General features: G+C 39.6%; 2 protein-coding genes across 3 annotated transcripts; one reads left to right on the top strand and one right to left on the bottom strand.

Annotated features, from left to right (window-relative positions):
* Positions 1 to 290: 290 nt before the first annotated feature.
* On the top strand, positions 291 to 10,179 carry LOC109989301 (uncharacterized). 2 transcript variants are annotated; one of them, XM_020640997.3, is made up of 13 exons: positions 341 to 1,064; positions 1,258 to 1,308; positions 1,927 to 2,112; positions 2,671 to 2,738; positions 2,840 to 2,879; positions 2,951 to 3,002; positions 3,793 to 3,854; positions 3,959 to 4,024; positions 8,161 to 8,216; positions 8,318 to 8,357; positions 8,429 to 8,480; positions 9,287 to 9,336; positions 9,867 to 10,179. In XM_020640997.3, the coding sequence occupies exons 1-13, from the start codon at positions 981 to 983 to the stop codon at positions 9,981 to 9,983; spliced, it is 924 nt and encodes a 307-aa protein (XP_020496653.2). In that variant the 5' UTR covers positions 341 to 980; the 3' UTR covers positions 9,984 to 10,179. The 2 variants fall into 2 exon arrangements, with proteins under 2 accessions (XP_020496657.1, XP_020496653.2); XM_020641001.3 differs by lacking the exon at positions 1,927 to 2,112 and having other exon boundaries at positions 291 to 1,064.
* Positions 10,180 to 10,344: 165 nt separating this feature from the next.
* rdm1 (RAD52 motif containing 1) lies at positions 10,345 to 13,891 on the bottom strand. Its single transcript, XM_020641044.3, has 8 exons — positions 13,817 to 13,891; positions 13,146 to 13,249; positions 12,518 to 12,697; positions 11,612 to 11,740; positions 11,356 to 11,527; positions 10,770 to 10,868; positions 10,570 to 10,646; positions 10,345 to 10,499 (listed from the first exon to the last, which is right to left on the bottom strand). Exons 2-8 carry the CDS (start codon positions 13,242 to 13,244, stop codon positions 10,431 to 10,433), a joined length of 825 nt encoding a protein of 274 aa, XP_020496700.1. The 5' UTR covers positions 13,245 to 13,249; positions 13,817 to 13,891; the 3' UTR covers positions 10,345 to 10,430.
* Positions 13,892 to 14,138: the final 247 nt, after the last annotated feature.

Raw genomic sequence — 14,138 nt, 5'->3', positions numbered from 1 at the left:
TTATGTGGTGTGTCATCACTGTGGTGAACTGTTGTCCGTATGTTTCCTGTTTGTTGATGACATTAAAGTATTTTTTGATAGATAAATGGCCAGTTCTTGTCGTGATGCTTTCAGGGACAGTCTGATTCGTCTGTTGCAATCTGTCACCACATCTAATTTCCAGTTAAGTAACTGTTATGTTGGAAATAAGAGGTGTACATGTTGCTGCTGGATTCATCATTTTCATATTTTTTATATCGTAGGTATAATAAGTGACTTCAAAGGGATCATAGTATGTCCCGACCGATATTAGATTTTTGGGGACGATACCGATATCACATCAAGAGTTCAGTCAGATCAGCCAGAGGACATCAAACTGGAAAACCAGAAAAGATCTTATTGATGAAATAGAACCAGGTTTACCACATAGTTTTAATCTGTTGTGGCCCAAATGCCATTTTATTTAATTACCTTTTAGCTTCACCATATAATGACTCAGCTTATTCAAAGTACAACTGTGAAAACTCGACTAGTGAAGTATAACCTACAGCTTTAGAAACAAACAGCTTACGTTTCCTCCCTTTGAGCACAAAAATGACATTCTTTGTTAAATCAAATATTTGGTAAATGGTGCAGATGATCAACCTCTTTAGTTGAAATAATGAGAATTATACATATAATATAATAGAAATGCCAAAATACACTGGAGTACTACTGTGTTGGACCAGAATATAGTGGACATGGCCCCTAGGTGCAGCTGCTTAGATATCAAATGCCACATTCTCTGTCTAAAGAAGTTTAAATAGCCATGGAATCTCAGGGAAACCAGAGTACAATATGCATGTGTGTGTTTTATACTACCAGGTTATCATTGTTATATAACAGAAAAAAGTTGAACCCTGGACCCATTGAATGTATCCTGCATCCTCTATCCTGTTTCAGAGCTTCAGGGTGAGTCTGTTCTGACGGGTTTAAATGGGAACGGTTCTGTTTTCAGAGAAATGGATTTCACTATTTATGAGAGCCTCTTCAACAGACTAGCTTCGTCTCTGTACAATAAAGGAGCCTTCAGTCAGACAAAGATGGTAAGAAACAACAACGAACACAACCGTTTAATCAGCAGCCACAGCCAACATCAGTGTACAACTTTCACTGTAATTACTGCAGGCTTTAATTATAATATTTACCACCAGAAGTGTGTAATTACTGTATACATTTCAGCTCAACAGTGTTAAAGTTGAATTAAAATGTATAAACCTCTTCTTTCCTCCTCAAAAGGTGACCAGTGTACCTGCAATGTCTATTTTCAAAACTTTGCAGTTTTTCAGGGTAAGCACAAACACCAGAGTTTAAAATGTTATAAAATGTTTTGTGAGTTTGAAGGATTTTATGTTACTGAAAATCACTTCATGTTGCTGAGAAAAATGTAAAAATAGTTTTTTTGTTGCTGTAAATGGTTGTGTATGGCACCTACCCTGCAGCACAAGTTAAAGGCAATGAAAATAACTAAATAAATGATCAACTTTGTCACTGATGTTCTTGTTTGCTTTTGTTGCTTATATAAAGCTTATATGTTCTTTGAATTTCCCTCGAGATCAATAAAGTATTTATCTATCTATACTAAGAGATCACTTTCACTTTTGGCCTGTTTCATAACCAGCTAAAAACTCCTCGTGGTGGCTTTAAGGTGGGTGATAAAACACTGATTCTCCAGAAGAACTAAATAAGCAGCAACAGGGTCGGCTGCAGTCAATCAGCTAATCAGTGAATTATAATAGCCCATAATCAAATAAAAAAGAGCAGGTCTGTACAGTACTAACAAAACAGAACTGGTAAAACAAATTAGTCATATATAGACATCATTTCTACAAGATGGGATGCTTGGTTTTACTGGTACTGTTTTAGTTTTCTCTTTCTACAGTTTTAATTAATGCTGTGTTTTTATAGCAACCACTCGGGCTGATGAAAACTCTTTTCATCGAGGTGAAAGTCACAGAAGCGCCTAGCTTCAGCATCAGGCAGAGTGATGGAATCACTGTCAACGGCAGAGCCAGAGTGCGAGTGTTCACAATGAAGGCCAAAAACAAGATCAGGGCCGTCAAGAAACAGAGCAATCTCCTCTCTGTGTCAGCGGTAAACACACACAGCTTTCAGGATGCTGCAAAAAGAGTTTCGATGGGCGCAGGAGAAATGCGCTCATTACACACCACCACCCAATAGTTAGTAAGGACACGTCCCATGAACTGAGACATAAAGAGCGAGTCATGCAGTTTCACTGGATTAAAGCATTGACTGTTTGTGGAGGTGGATCAGAGCAGCAGACCAGGCTATCATGACTCTGCAGTTTGTCTGGTCTCCACATGGTTTAGGAAACACATGCCTGTAGGTACAGGTGCATAAGGTGTTGTTTGTTGAGTATGTTACATATAAGAGTTAAGATATTTATATGTTAAAATTATTGAGATGCAAATTCTGTTAGCCTGTTAAAGCCATTTTCCTGTATGTGTTAGCAACAAGCTAACAGACAGATATACGTCCCATCTGTGAGAAATTGTGCACCTTTATCGGCGGCTGGAACAATGCACCAGCGCCCCCACTGGGTCATTGGTTTCGCCTCTTCACAGTCTGAAAACCCGTTGCCTTCTTCTTTTGCCTTTATTAAAAATAATTAATTTGTTTTTTCTCCACCAGACATTTAAGGTTGCTATGGAGGTTGCTATAACAGGACAGAGTCTGACTTTTCATTCAAATGAAGTCCTGTAAGCGCACACACTCAAACACACACTGCAAACACCCAGAGTGCATACACAATCCCATCAGTTTTCATTCACTGCTTTTTTTTTTTTTTTTACCTTTTCAGCTGTACCATCCTCACCAAAACTGCCTTCAGAGATGCATTGGTAAGAGCCTGTCTTTCAGTGTATTTGTCTGTCTGTAATGACAGCCGTGATGATGTGTTCTTTCTATACAGCTGAGCGTTTTAAATGGTTTTCTGAAGAGCAAGATTGAGAAAACAATTTCTGGTAAGTACATCAACTGCACACCCACAGTGTCACATAGGACTTCTGAAACACATTCTAACAACTGATGGACACTCAACACTTTGCCTTATTGTTATCTATGAAATTCATTTGTGGCGCTTAAACCATGCCGTGCCCCTTGTGTTTTTATACATTTTTTCAAACTAAATATACATATTTTTAACAAGTTGTAACTTCATACCCTGGTAAGGTCTAAGGGTCTGAATAATAAGTGACTCAATCATAATCGAGGAGCCACATTTCAGTTTATTTCTCTTCATATACTTTGTCTGTAATTTAGTGTGCATCCCCTCCAGCTGGTGAGTAGGGCCCGACCGATTTGACATTTTTAGGGCCGGTACCGATATTGGGGAGAAAGAAATCTGCGTTAAAATAGCCGATACCGATATTTACTGAATGAGCCAATATCGGCTGATATTATCGGCCGATGAATCAGTCGAGCTCTAGTGGTGAGAACGCCAGTCTATAAGTTTGTGCTTGTTTGTGTGAATACTATTATTAAAAACAGCAAAACAAGACCAAGCTTAATGTCCAACTTTCAAAGGAGACATCTTTAGGGAGTAAGATGCTAACACGTATTTTAGTGTACATGATAGTGAATAAGGGACCAGGAATACATGATTTATTGGTAACAGAACAGGACTGACTTATCTGAAAAAGTTGACTTTTAAGGTGTTGAATAGAGGATGGGTCTGTGACAGAGGTGTTGATCATGTTAAGTGTTCATTATAACTAATGTGTATATGTGTGTGTGTGTGTTTTGTGTGTGAAGAAATGCAGATTCCTTTGTCCAAAGAAGTGGCATTCACTCCTGGAGAGATCGACTTCTTTGATGTGAGACTTAAAAAGAATATATATATATATATATATATTATGTGTTCACTCTTTGTTTACTGCCTTGTTATCACAGCTGGTTTTTTGTCGTTGGATGTGTGCAGGGCTTCATGACGGTCAGGGTGAGCCTGGAAGTTGCTGACGCCATAATGGAGAAGCTAGTGGGGAAGGTACACGAGAGACTTGGAAAAGTGCTGAAGCGTGTATGAAGTCTGGTTGAGATTATTATCATCATCCCTTTGTACTGATGCTTTTATTCAGCCTGAACAAACATGAAATGTAATTATTAGGGCCCGAAGTGCGTAGGACCCTCTTGGAATGCAAATGCAAATGATTATTATTTTTATCTTTATTCCGCCACTTTGTGGCCACTTTGTGGCCACTTTTGAGGGCCTGAACGTGCCCGAAAACTCAGCAAACTTTCCATGGTCATCAGGTTTGATATTTTGGTGGTTTCGTAAACAAATTTCGCAAAACGGCTCAGTGGCGCCCCCTTGAAATTTTCAAAATGGCCTCCCCATAGAGGGATTTTTCACGTACACTCACGAAAATTGGTACGCATATTAGGCCCAAAATCGCTCAAAATCACCGATTTCAGCCGTCCAATTTGAAGGATCTTGCCCGAGGGTGCTCATCCAATCGGCGCAAACTCAGTGTCAGTGTGTTCTACACAGGCTCAGCATATCTCGTTGTGCTCACGTTATTTCGTCAAAGGGCGTGGCCGTGGTGTGCGTTTGAACTTTTTTGTGCGTAAAAAAAACAACAACAATTAAATGCTTATATCTCAGCTATGCAGTGTTCAATCATATTACAATTTCTCATGATACGGGACACGCCCTGAACACATCCATGATTGACATTTTTTGATTAGTCACAGCGCCACCTGTTGACAACAGGAAGTTACTGCTTCTCAGTTAGCATTACCCATTGCTACACGGTAGCTCATTTCCCCCTCAAAATTAGTGTGGACCATGCTAACACCTTGGCCATACAACACTTTGAAGCTCAAACGCCTACGTCCAACGCTCTTGCCGTACGGATGCATCGTTCACCATCAAACAGGAAGTAGTTTTTTCACGGGCTTAACATAGTCGTACAGACCCGAAACTTCATACATATAATCCTGGTCCTAAAGTTAAACTTAAATCGTTTAAGTCATCGTTTAATGGCCCCTTCAAATTTTCAAAATGGCCTCCCCATAGAAGGTTTTTTGACGCACATTCATGAACATTGCTACGCGTATTAAGCTTGTCAGGACGGACATAAAATCCTCTTTCAGCATTTCAAAAAACCCAACAGGAAGTCCACAAATTTAAGTTGAATTTCACAATAATGAACCGATTTCAGCCTTCAGCCCGATTTCAGTGCCACCTGTTGACAACAGGAAGTTACTGCTTCTCAATTAGAACTAGCCATTGCTACACAGTAGCTCATTTCCCCCTAAAAATTGGTGTGGACCATGCTAAAACCTTGGCCATACAACCCTTTCAAAATCAAATGCCTACGTCTAACGCTGTCACCATACGGACGCGCTGTCGCCATAAAACAGGAAGTACTTTTTTCATGGGCTTAACATAGTCGTTCAGTCCCGAAACTTAATACATATGATCCTGGTGGTAAAGTCAAACATTTTATACCGTTTAAGTGAGTGGGTGTGGCTTATTGGCTCAGTGGCGCCCCCTACAATATTTCAAACATTCAGCCCCCGCAGCACATTGAACATACGGTGCTGAATTTTGCTATGCTTATCCATCTTGACAACACCTACAATAAATCCTCTTGCACCCATGCTCAATATCCAACAGAAAGTCCACAAATCACATCGCCATAAACAGGAAGTGGCTGTAACTCTCGCTAGCTAACGGCTAACTGGCTAAACTTAGAAAACCATTATGTTACATTAGTCAACCAAGCAATTTCACAGAATAGCTCGAGCTAACGGTTTACCAGTTAGCTAGCAGTCATTTCGTTAGCTAGCTTTCGTTAGCTAGCTATCGTTAACGTTTAACTTGTTGTCAAATGTTAGTGTGCCATCAGCCGACATAAATGTTATTATTTTCTGGACGGCGTCGCGGGCTCAATTTAAAAACTAGAGGGGATATTCATTTATTATATATACGAAATACTGCATCCATTGGTACCAAACATGACATACTATCATATCGGGAAGAGGGGTTAATAACGCTCTCAAGTCAAGGTAGTTTAAAATTTCTCATGCATGATACAGAGCCCGTCTAAAATTAAGGCAATGCTGCCATCTTGTGGTGACTATCCATGATTGAAATATTTTAATTTAGAGTGTGGTTCCAATTCGTTCCACAAGGAGGTGAAACCTCAAAGTGAGACAGCTTAGTGTGCTTGGTAGCAGAAGCAGGAAAGGAAACACACCTGTTGCTATTATTTCCCTGTTAGGCCTATTTACAGGTGAGTAAATGTCACAAATCACATACATGTTGTCTATGTATTCTTCTACAGCATGTGGAAGGTAACGCCATCCTTAAGTGTGTGTCAGGATGTGTTTTAAATTTGTTTTGAAGGTATTAAGGTACTTAAGCTATGATGCTCATGAGCGCTAGCTTAGCTCATCGCCACGCTCATCGCCACGCTCATCGCCACGCTCATCAACACGCTCATCAACACGCTCATATATGTCTGTCATGGCTTGTCCCTAGCTCACATGCTCTTTTGCTAGTTTTGTAAAGCTCCTGTATATCTCTTAAAGTACCCGTGGGTCCATGAAGACTGTTCGTTTTCATATTTTGTACTTACATTCATGTATAAAGTGTAGCGCTAACTCCGCTAGCTTCGCCGTTTCTCTATGGGATTTCACATGTTATTTGTTAGCATAATTCTAAGCGAGGATAAACTGGAAACCTGTTTGTAACTGTATTGCATTGATAGAAGGTCTTAAGTAGCAGAACCAAATTTATTTTTATATTATATTTGTGAAAAGAATAATAACACACTGAAACGTTTATTTTGTAGCGTTGAGAACTTTTGCATGTAATATAAGACAAGTATAAGTTTATGTATTTTTCTGTGCATATTGTGTTGAAATATGGATAAAATGCTGTTTTTGAAGAAAGAAAAGAAAACAGAAATACAGTTTAAGTAAAACTGAAATACATAAACATATGTATAAAATTAAAGACTGGCAGAAGCGAAAAATAAAGCTAGTCCAAAAGCGTTCATTCGTTCGACGCAAACTCAGTGTCAAGTGTGTTCAAAACATGTTCAACACATTCCGTTGTGCTCTGCACGTTATTTCGTCAAAGGGCGTGGCTATGGCGTGTGTTCAAAGTTTGATGTGCATTTTGGCAACTTACCAAAAAAGTAAATGGTTATATCTCTGCCATGCAGGGTTCAATCATATTAAAATTTGTCATACATGATACGGGGCCCGCTCTGAACGCATCCATGATTAAATTTTTTTTTCTTAGTCACAGCGCCACCTGTCGACAACAGGAAGTTACTGCTTCTCAGTTAGCATTACCCATTGCTACAGGGTAGCTCATTTCCCGCTCAAAATTGGTGTGGACCATTCAAACACCTTGGCCATACAACACTTTCAAGCTCAAACACCTACGTCCAACGCTCTCGCTATACGGATCCATCATTCGCCGTCAAACAGGAAGTGGTTGTAACTCTCATACTTTGTCTGATCTACTTCAAATTACACATGTATGATCAGGGTTGGCCTCTGAACACATAGACATAACGATAGTCAACTTTAACCATAGCGCCTCCTACTGCAAGGAATAAGTACTACACAATCCTCAATTTGCTCCATATTTCATAGCTGTCATGACAGTGCCAGCCTGAACTGCTCTACGTCAAAATATTCTGTGATCTTCATTACGCTGCCTATTTCAGCATACCATAGTACGACTTTTACTCAAATCGGACTGCACGGCCTGCTGCTTAGCCACGTTCCGCTGCTGCTGCACTCCCGCGGTCGCAACACACCCCGACATGCACAGGGGTGCGAGGGCCCTTCATCACCGCTTGCGGTTTTAATTGATATTGGATTGCTGTTTGTTCTTTGTTTTGCATCATTTTATACTGTAAAGGAGATTTTTGTCTCTCAATGAGATAAAACAAAGGTAAAACGAATAGAATTATATTTTAAATAAAATTATTTCCCACTCTTGTGGCCCTACTTGATGCTTTCTCTGCTAAAGAACTGTTTCAGCATCAAAGCGTCTCACGTTTTTATCCTGTGTAGAATCTATCCACAACTGTCTAAGCCTCCTCATAGTCTGAAAACCCGCTGCCTTCTTCTTTTGTCTTGTTTTTTCTCCACCAGATATTTAAGCATGCTATAAGAGGGCAGAGTCTGACTTTTCATTCAAATGAAGTCCTGTAAGCGCACACACTCAAACACACACTGTAAACACCCAGAGTGCATACACAATCCCATCAGTTTTCATTCACTGCTTATTTTATTTTTTTTATCTTTTCAGCTTTACCTTCGTCACCAAAACTGCCTTCATAGATGCATTGGTAAGAGCCTGTCTTTCAGTGTATCTGTCTGTCTGTAATGACAGCCGTGATGATGTGTTCTTTCTATACAGCTGAGCGTTTTAAATGGTTTTCTGAAGAGCAAGATTGAGAAAACAATTTCTGGTAAGTACATCAACTGCACACCCACAGTGTCACATAGGACTTCTGAAACACATTCTAACAACTGATGGACACTCAACACTTTGCCTTATTGTTATTCATGAAATTCATTTGTAGCGCTTAAACCATGCCGTGCCCCTTGTGTTTTTATACATTTTTTTCAAACTAAATATACATATTTTTAACAAGTTGTAACTTCATACCCTGGTAAGGTCTAAGGGTCTGAATAATAAGTGACTCAATCATAATCGAGGAGCCACATTTCAGTTTATTTCTCTTCATATACTTTGTCTGTAATTTAGTGTGCATCCCCTCCAGCTGGTGAGTAGGGCCCGAACGATTTGACATTTTTAGGGCCGGTACCGATATTGGGGAGAAAGAAATCTGCGTTAAAATAGCCGATACCGATATTCACTGAATGAGCCAATATCGGCTGATATTATCGGCCGATGAATCAGTCGAGCTCTAGTGGTGAGAACGCCAGTCTATAAGTTTGTGCTTGTTTGTGTGAATACTATTATTAAAAACAGCAAAACAAGACCAAGCTTAATGTCCAACTTTCAAAGGAGACATCTTTAGGGAGTAAGATGCTAACACGTATTTTAGTGTACATGATAGTGAATAAGGGACCAGGAATACATGATTTATTGGTAACAGAACAGGACTGACTTATCTGAAAAAGTTGACTTTTAAGGTGTTGAATAGAGGATGGGTCTGTGACAGAGGTGTTGATCATGTTAAGTGCTCATTATAACTAATGTGTATATGTGTGTGTGTGTGTTTTGTGTGTGTTGGCTGCTTTGCTAAAGAAATGTCCAAAGAAGTGGCATTCACTCCTGGAGAGATCGACTTCTGTAAGGTGAGTCTGATGCACTTTGGTAATTTTCCAGAGAGGAGCAGTCATCCAATTGATTTTGAGCTGAAAAAAATTCTACTTCCCATGTTTTTATAACACCACTATGTGTCCCTAGTCTGTCTACAACTCGCCCAATGATGAGAAATGTCCATCCTCTCCATCTTTTGCCTGCTCTATTTAAAAACAATATATATATATATATATATATATATATCTTGTACTGTCTATTCTGTTTCTAAATCTTATAAACAGTGTGTTTATTGTACATAGTATGCAGTGGTTATTTATCTTTTACATAATATATGATCATTATTTAACGTATATTAAGTAGTCTACCATTGTTATACTGTACATGTAATAGTTATTACATTAGTTGATATCTATCGTGCAGTACATTGTTATTTTATAACTAATATATGAGTCTATAATAATTGTGTATCTTATACAGTTTATTATTATTTTATTATTATGTGTTCACTCTTTGTTTACTGCCTTGTTATCACAGCTGGTTTTTTGTCGTTGGTTGTGTGCAGGGCTCCATAAGGGTCAGGGTGAGCCTGGAAGTTGCTGACGCCATAATGGAGAAGCTGGTGGAGAAGCTGGTGGGGAAGGTACACGAGAGACTTGGAAAAGTGCTGAAGCGTGTATGAAGTCTGGTTGAGATTATTATCATCATCCTTTTGTACTGACGCTTTTATTCAGCCTGAACAAACATGAGATGTAATTATTGATATTGGATTGCTGTTTGTTCTTTGTTTTGCATCGTTTTATACTGTAAAGGAGATTTTTGTATTTCAATGAGATAAAACAAATAGAATTATATTTTAAATAAAATGATTTCCCACTCTTGCGACCCTACTTGATGCTTTCTCTGCAAAAAAAACTGTTTCAGCATCAAAGCGTCTCACGTTTTTATCCTCTGTGTGGAATCTATCCACAGCTGTCTAAGAAACAACCAATCAGAACGCAGCTTTACTCATTAAGTGAAAGTATAGAAAACTAAAAATCCTCCACAGTAATTAAACAGATTTATTAAATAAATTAAGCTTTAATATGAATCTCTCACAGCGTTTCCCACAATGCACTGTTCTGGGTGTTTATGATACGGTCAGGTCCCACTCTTCTTCATCATCCTCCTCCTCTTCACCAGGAGTAAACTCGTTCACCTGAGAGCGACACCAGTTACCGACAGAGACTATTACCGCAGTGTGTTGGTGTGACTGGTGAACAGCTTACCTGCAGGACTCCCTCGGTGTCCTCAGGTAACAGCTGATCTGAGGTCCGCTTCACCTCCACCATCACTTTACCATCACCTGCAAAGACACACAAAACATATGATCACTCAACGCCTCCGTCTGCACAGCTGCATGCAGCAGCAGGAGTAGTAATAGCAGTTTGAGTAGCAGTCTTAGTCGGAGTATTTGAAGCAGTACTACCTAGTAGTATGAGTAATACTGCAGAGAAGGCCTGGACCAAAGCTCTCTCTCTGACGAGCCGGTGTAGTTTACAACGTCTCTGAAGGAAAACTTCTGGACCTGAAAACACACAAACAAAACAAAAAAAGCCTGTGAAATGATGGAGCGTGATAAGAGGTGACACTGACATCAAATTACAGAGAATAAATACATTCATCCTGCACTTTCCCTTTCTCTAGGGCCATATTATATTAGAGTTATATTCTCTAGTTAATCAGATTCTGTGATGCATCAATTTACGATTATCATTTATCACAGAATCGCTGTGTTGTGATATAATCGTTATCGTGGGCTATATATTGTGTATTGTATCATACCATGAGTTACCCTGCCATCCCACCCACATTGAGAACAGTCACAACTATATTGCAGCTTTCGTCTCCTCGAGTAATTTCAAAAACTAAAACCTCCAAACAGTGCAACATTTTTAAAAAGCTGCCAGAAAGAAGAAGGTACTATGTGCATGTGAAACCTGATATTTTACATGTAGATATAAAACACTTAATATCATGGAATCATTTGTATGTGAAGGTGAAGCTTTACTCACCTGTGCAGGTGAAGCGTTCCTCCACCACAGCTGATGCTCTGGTCGTCTGTCCGTGATGAGGGAAGGACAGCTGCAGCAAACAGCCAAACCTGAGCTTCCTCTCTGTGCCTCCACCCTCCTCCTCCTCCTCCTCCTTCACCTCACCTTCTTCTTCGTTGGTAAGCTCCTTCAACTGAGGAGTCAAACGAAGATGCTAACTCACCTGTGTAGAAAGGTGTACATGGATAAAGTGTGTGTTTGTGTGTGCGTTTCTCACTGTGATGATGTCAGAGGTCCACCCGTTGAATCCTAGGCAGTGATTGGCCAGATCCACGCAGCGGGCGTGGCTCAGAGGTCTGCTGCCGTTAGACAGAAACTGAGGCATCTGTTTGGAGCTCAGCCTCACCTGAACACACACAAACAGGTGATCAGCTGGTTACCATAGCAACGGCATGTCCTAATATCAATTTAGTGTCTCTTTCTTCAAACAGTAAGGAAAATTTCTTACGACAACCTGCAGGGGCAAAGGTCAAAATATGTTTGCACACATGAAACACCATAATCTATTTCTCCATATATAATCTAGGTTAATATATATCTGTAACCTCAGCGCACCATAACATACATTTAAAAAAAAGAGTGTTTCTGTGTCACGTTAGGAATTTTAGGACACTTTAACATACAAATGTGAAAGAAAATAGAATAAAAATAAAGCATATTATTCATTATTCAAGGCTATCTGGTTAAATTACATCAATTTTAATGTCAGTGAGCCCAATAAAAGAAAGCAATATTCCTGTGAGGTTTTTTTTTTTTTAGATCCTTGCACTCAACTCTTGTTGACACAACACTGCCCCCTTCTGCTCAACAACACAAACTACACTCATCTCTGTAAGCACACACACTGCAGCAAACATCTGGATGAATACAAATAATTTCCCCCCTTTAGGTCTACATTTTCAGATACTTCGTTAATAAAACACTACTGTATGGGTCAATTAGAAGCAATTAGAAGTAAAAGAAGAAGAAGGCCAAGAGGCAAGAGCAAAAATAGAAGCAGAACAATTACTAATACAGAATAAAAATACAAGAAAACAATAGTGGGTTTTCAAAGAAGAGCAATAACACCACAGTTTTAGACTACAGAAGAAGACCATGTGCTGAAAGCGTCTGAGGTAATGACCTTGAGGGGAGAGTCCTGGAACAACAAGCGTCCATCAGTCCGCCGTTGTGCCTTTGAAGCCTGAGCAGCAGAGTAGAACTTGATGAGGGCGTAGAACCCAGGAGGGCTAAGAGGAGCATTAGGACACACCTTCAACAGGTACAGAGGACCGAAGGAGGAGAACACACGATGCAACCTGTCCTGAAGAACACACACACACACACACCTTGTTCCTATCTGATGGAGAGGGCTTCTTAAAATGAGAAAACTTTCCAATAATCTGGTACGGGATGTAAACTGTAAGTACACAGATTTAACACTCATGTTAAGTAGTACAGAAATTCGGTACCAAGAAAAGACTGGCCCTGGGGCCCAGTGGTTAGTGCGCGCGCCCCATGTATGGAGGCTGTCGTCTCAAGCGGGGCGGCCCAGGTTCACATCCCACCTGTGGCTTCTTTCCCGCCATGTCATTCCCCGCTCTCTCTCGCCCTGATTTCCGACTCTATCCGCTGTCCTATCTCTCCATTAAAGGGACAAAAAGCCCAAAAATAAATCTTTGAAAAAAAAGAAAAGACTGGCCCAAACCTGACCCACCCAGATCTGCCCCTCAGGTGTGCTCTCTACAGGACCTGAACCCATGTGGACTCACATAGATATGAGCCTCGGTGTAAGAGGGCTGGATGTCCCACACAAACAGAGTCTTGTTGTTCTCCAGAGGAACCTGGAACTCCAGGATGTCCACCTCCATCCGTCCTGCAAACAGGCAGACAGAAGGATAGAAAGATTAAATGTCTGCACCAAACCCCCTTTTAAAAATATTTAAAAAAATGTTTTTCATTTGTCTACAGACACATTTAGTACACAAAACAATAAATGATACTTTTTATTATTCATGAGTGACTACTTAACAATTCGGCAGGGGAGTGACCTGTAAACATTTATTATGAAGTGTTAAAACTTAAAGTTGGTTTGTAGTAACCTGTGAGCAGCACTGACAGCGTTTATAAACCATAGACTGTAAATATTACATATATTTATATAAACCTACAGCCTGTGGTGTTAATGCATCTTAAAACACAGGCAGAAACGCTTTAACAAGAATACAGTTTGACATTGTTTTTGTTAACAACTTCATTTTAACTACTAAACAGAGTGTGAGGGACGAAGCTTTAAAATTGGTGTTTTTTTTAAATGTGGTTTGGCAGCTAACTGCAAAGTTAAACAAATGTAAAGTTGAAGCTATGGATAAATTCCAGTCCTCTGTACATTTCTCCGTTATTGTTTTTTTTTTGGCAAATGGTTAAAATAACTTTTACTCACAGTTTAAGTTTTCGCCTCCCCCCTGTAAATAAATACTGAAGGTTTGCCGCGCTTCCGCTGGAGGGCGGGTCCTCCTACAGCAACCAATGAGAAAGCGAAGGGGAGTGACGTAATCGCAGAATCTCTGTTTCTTTTATTAAATAGATTATTATTGATTTCTACATTTTCATTCGGCTGCTGATTGAATTCATCTTACTTTTGTAAATTTGCATTAAAAAAATATTCTATAAAAGTAAAAAAAAAAAAAAAATAGTAGACTTTTGTGTGAATGTGTGGAAAACAATATCACCAAAACAGGAATAAGAAGAACAACACTAGTAAT

The sequence above is a fragment of the Labrus bergylta genome, chromosome 16 (genome assembly GCF_963930695.1).
Source record: "Labrus bergylta chromosome 16, fLabBer1.1, whole genome shotgun sequence".
Lineage (NCBI taxonomy): Eukaryota > Metazoa > Chordata > Actinopteri > Labriformes > Labridae > Labrus > Labrus bergylta.
This window is presented reverse-complemented; position numbering and strand designations above follow the sequence as displayed.

Bases quoted from the DNA above. Each gene is read 5' to 3' on its own strand.
- rdm1 (XM_020641044.3), bottom strand. From the start codon at position 13,244: ATGGAGGTGGACATCCTGGAGTTCCAGGTTCCTCTGGAGAACAACAAG. The intron at 11,741-12,517 runs GTCATTACCTCA...GTGTGTGTTCAG, and splicing joins TCCAGGACTCTCCCCTCAAG to GTGAGGCTGAGCTCCAAACA. The intron at 11,528-11,611 runs GTGAGAAACGCA...TTGACTCCTCAG, and splicing joins GGACCTCTGACATCATCACA to TTGAAGGAGCTTACCAACGA.
- LOC109989301 (XM_020640997.3), top strand. From the start codon at position 981: ATGGATTTCACTATTTATGAGAGCCTCTTCAACAGACTAGCTTCGTCT. The intron at 1,309-1,926 runs GTAAGCACAAAC...GTGTTTTTATAG, and splicing joins AAACTTTGCAGTTTTTCAGG to CAACCACTCGGGCTGATGAA. The intron at 8,358-8,428 runs GTAAGAGCCTGT...CTTTCTATACAG, and splicing joins CTGCCTTCATAGATGCATTG to CTGAGCGTTTTAAATGGTTT.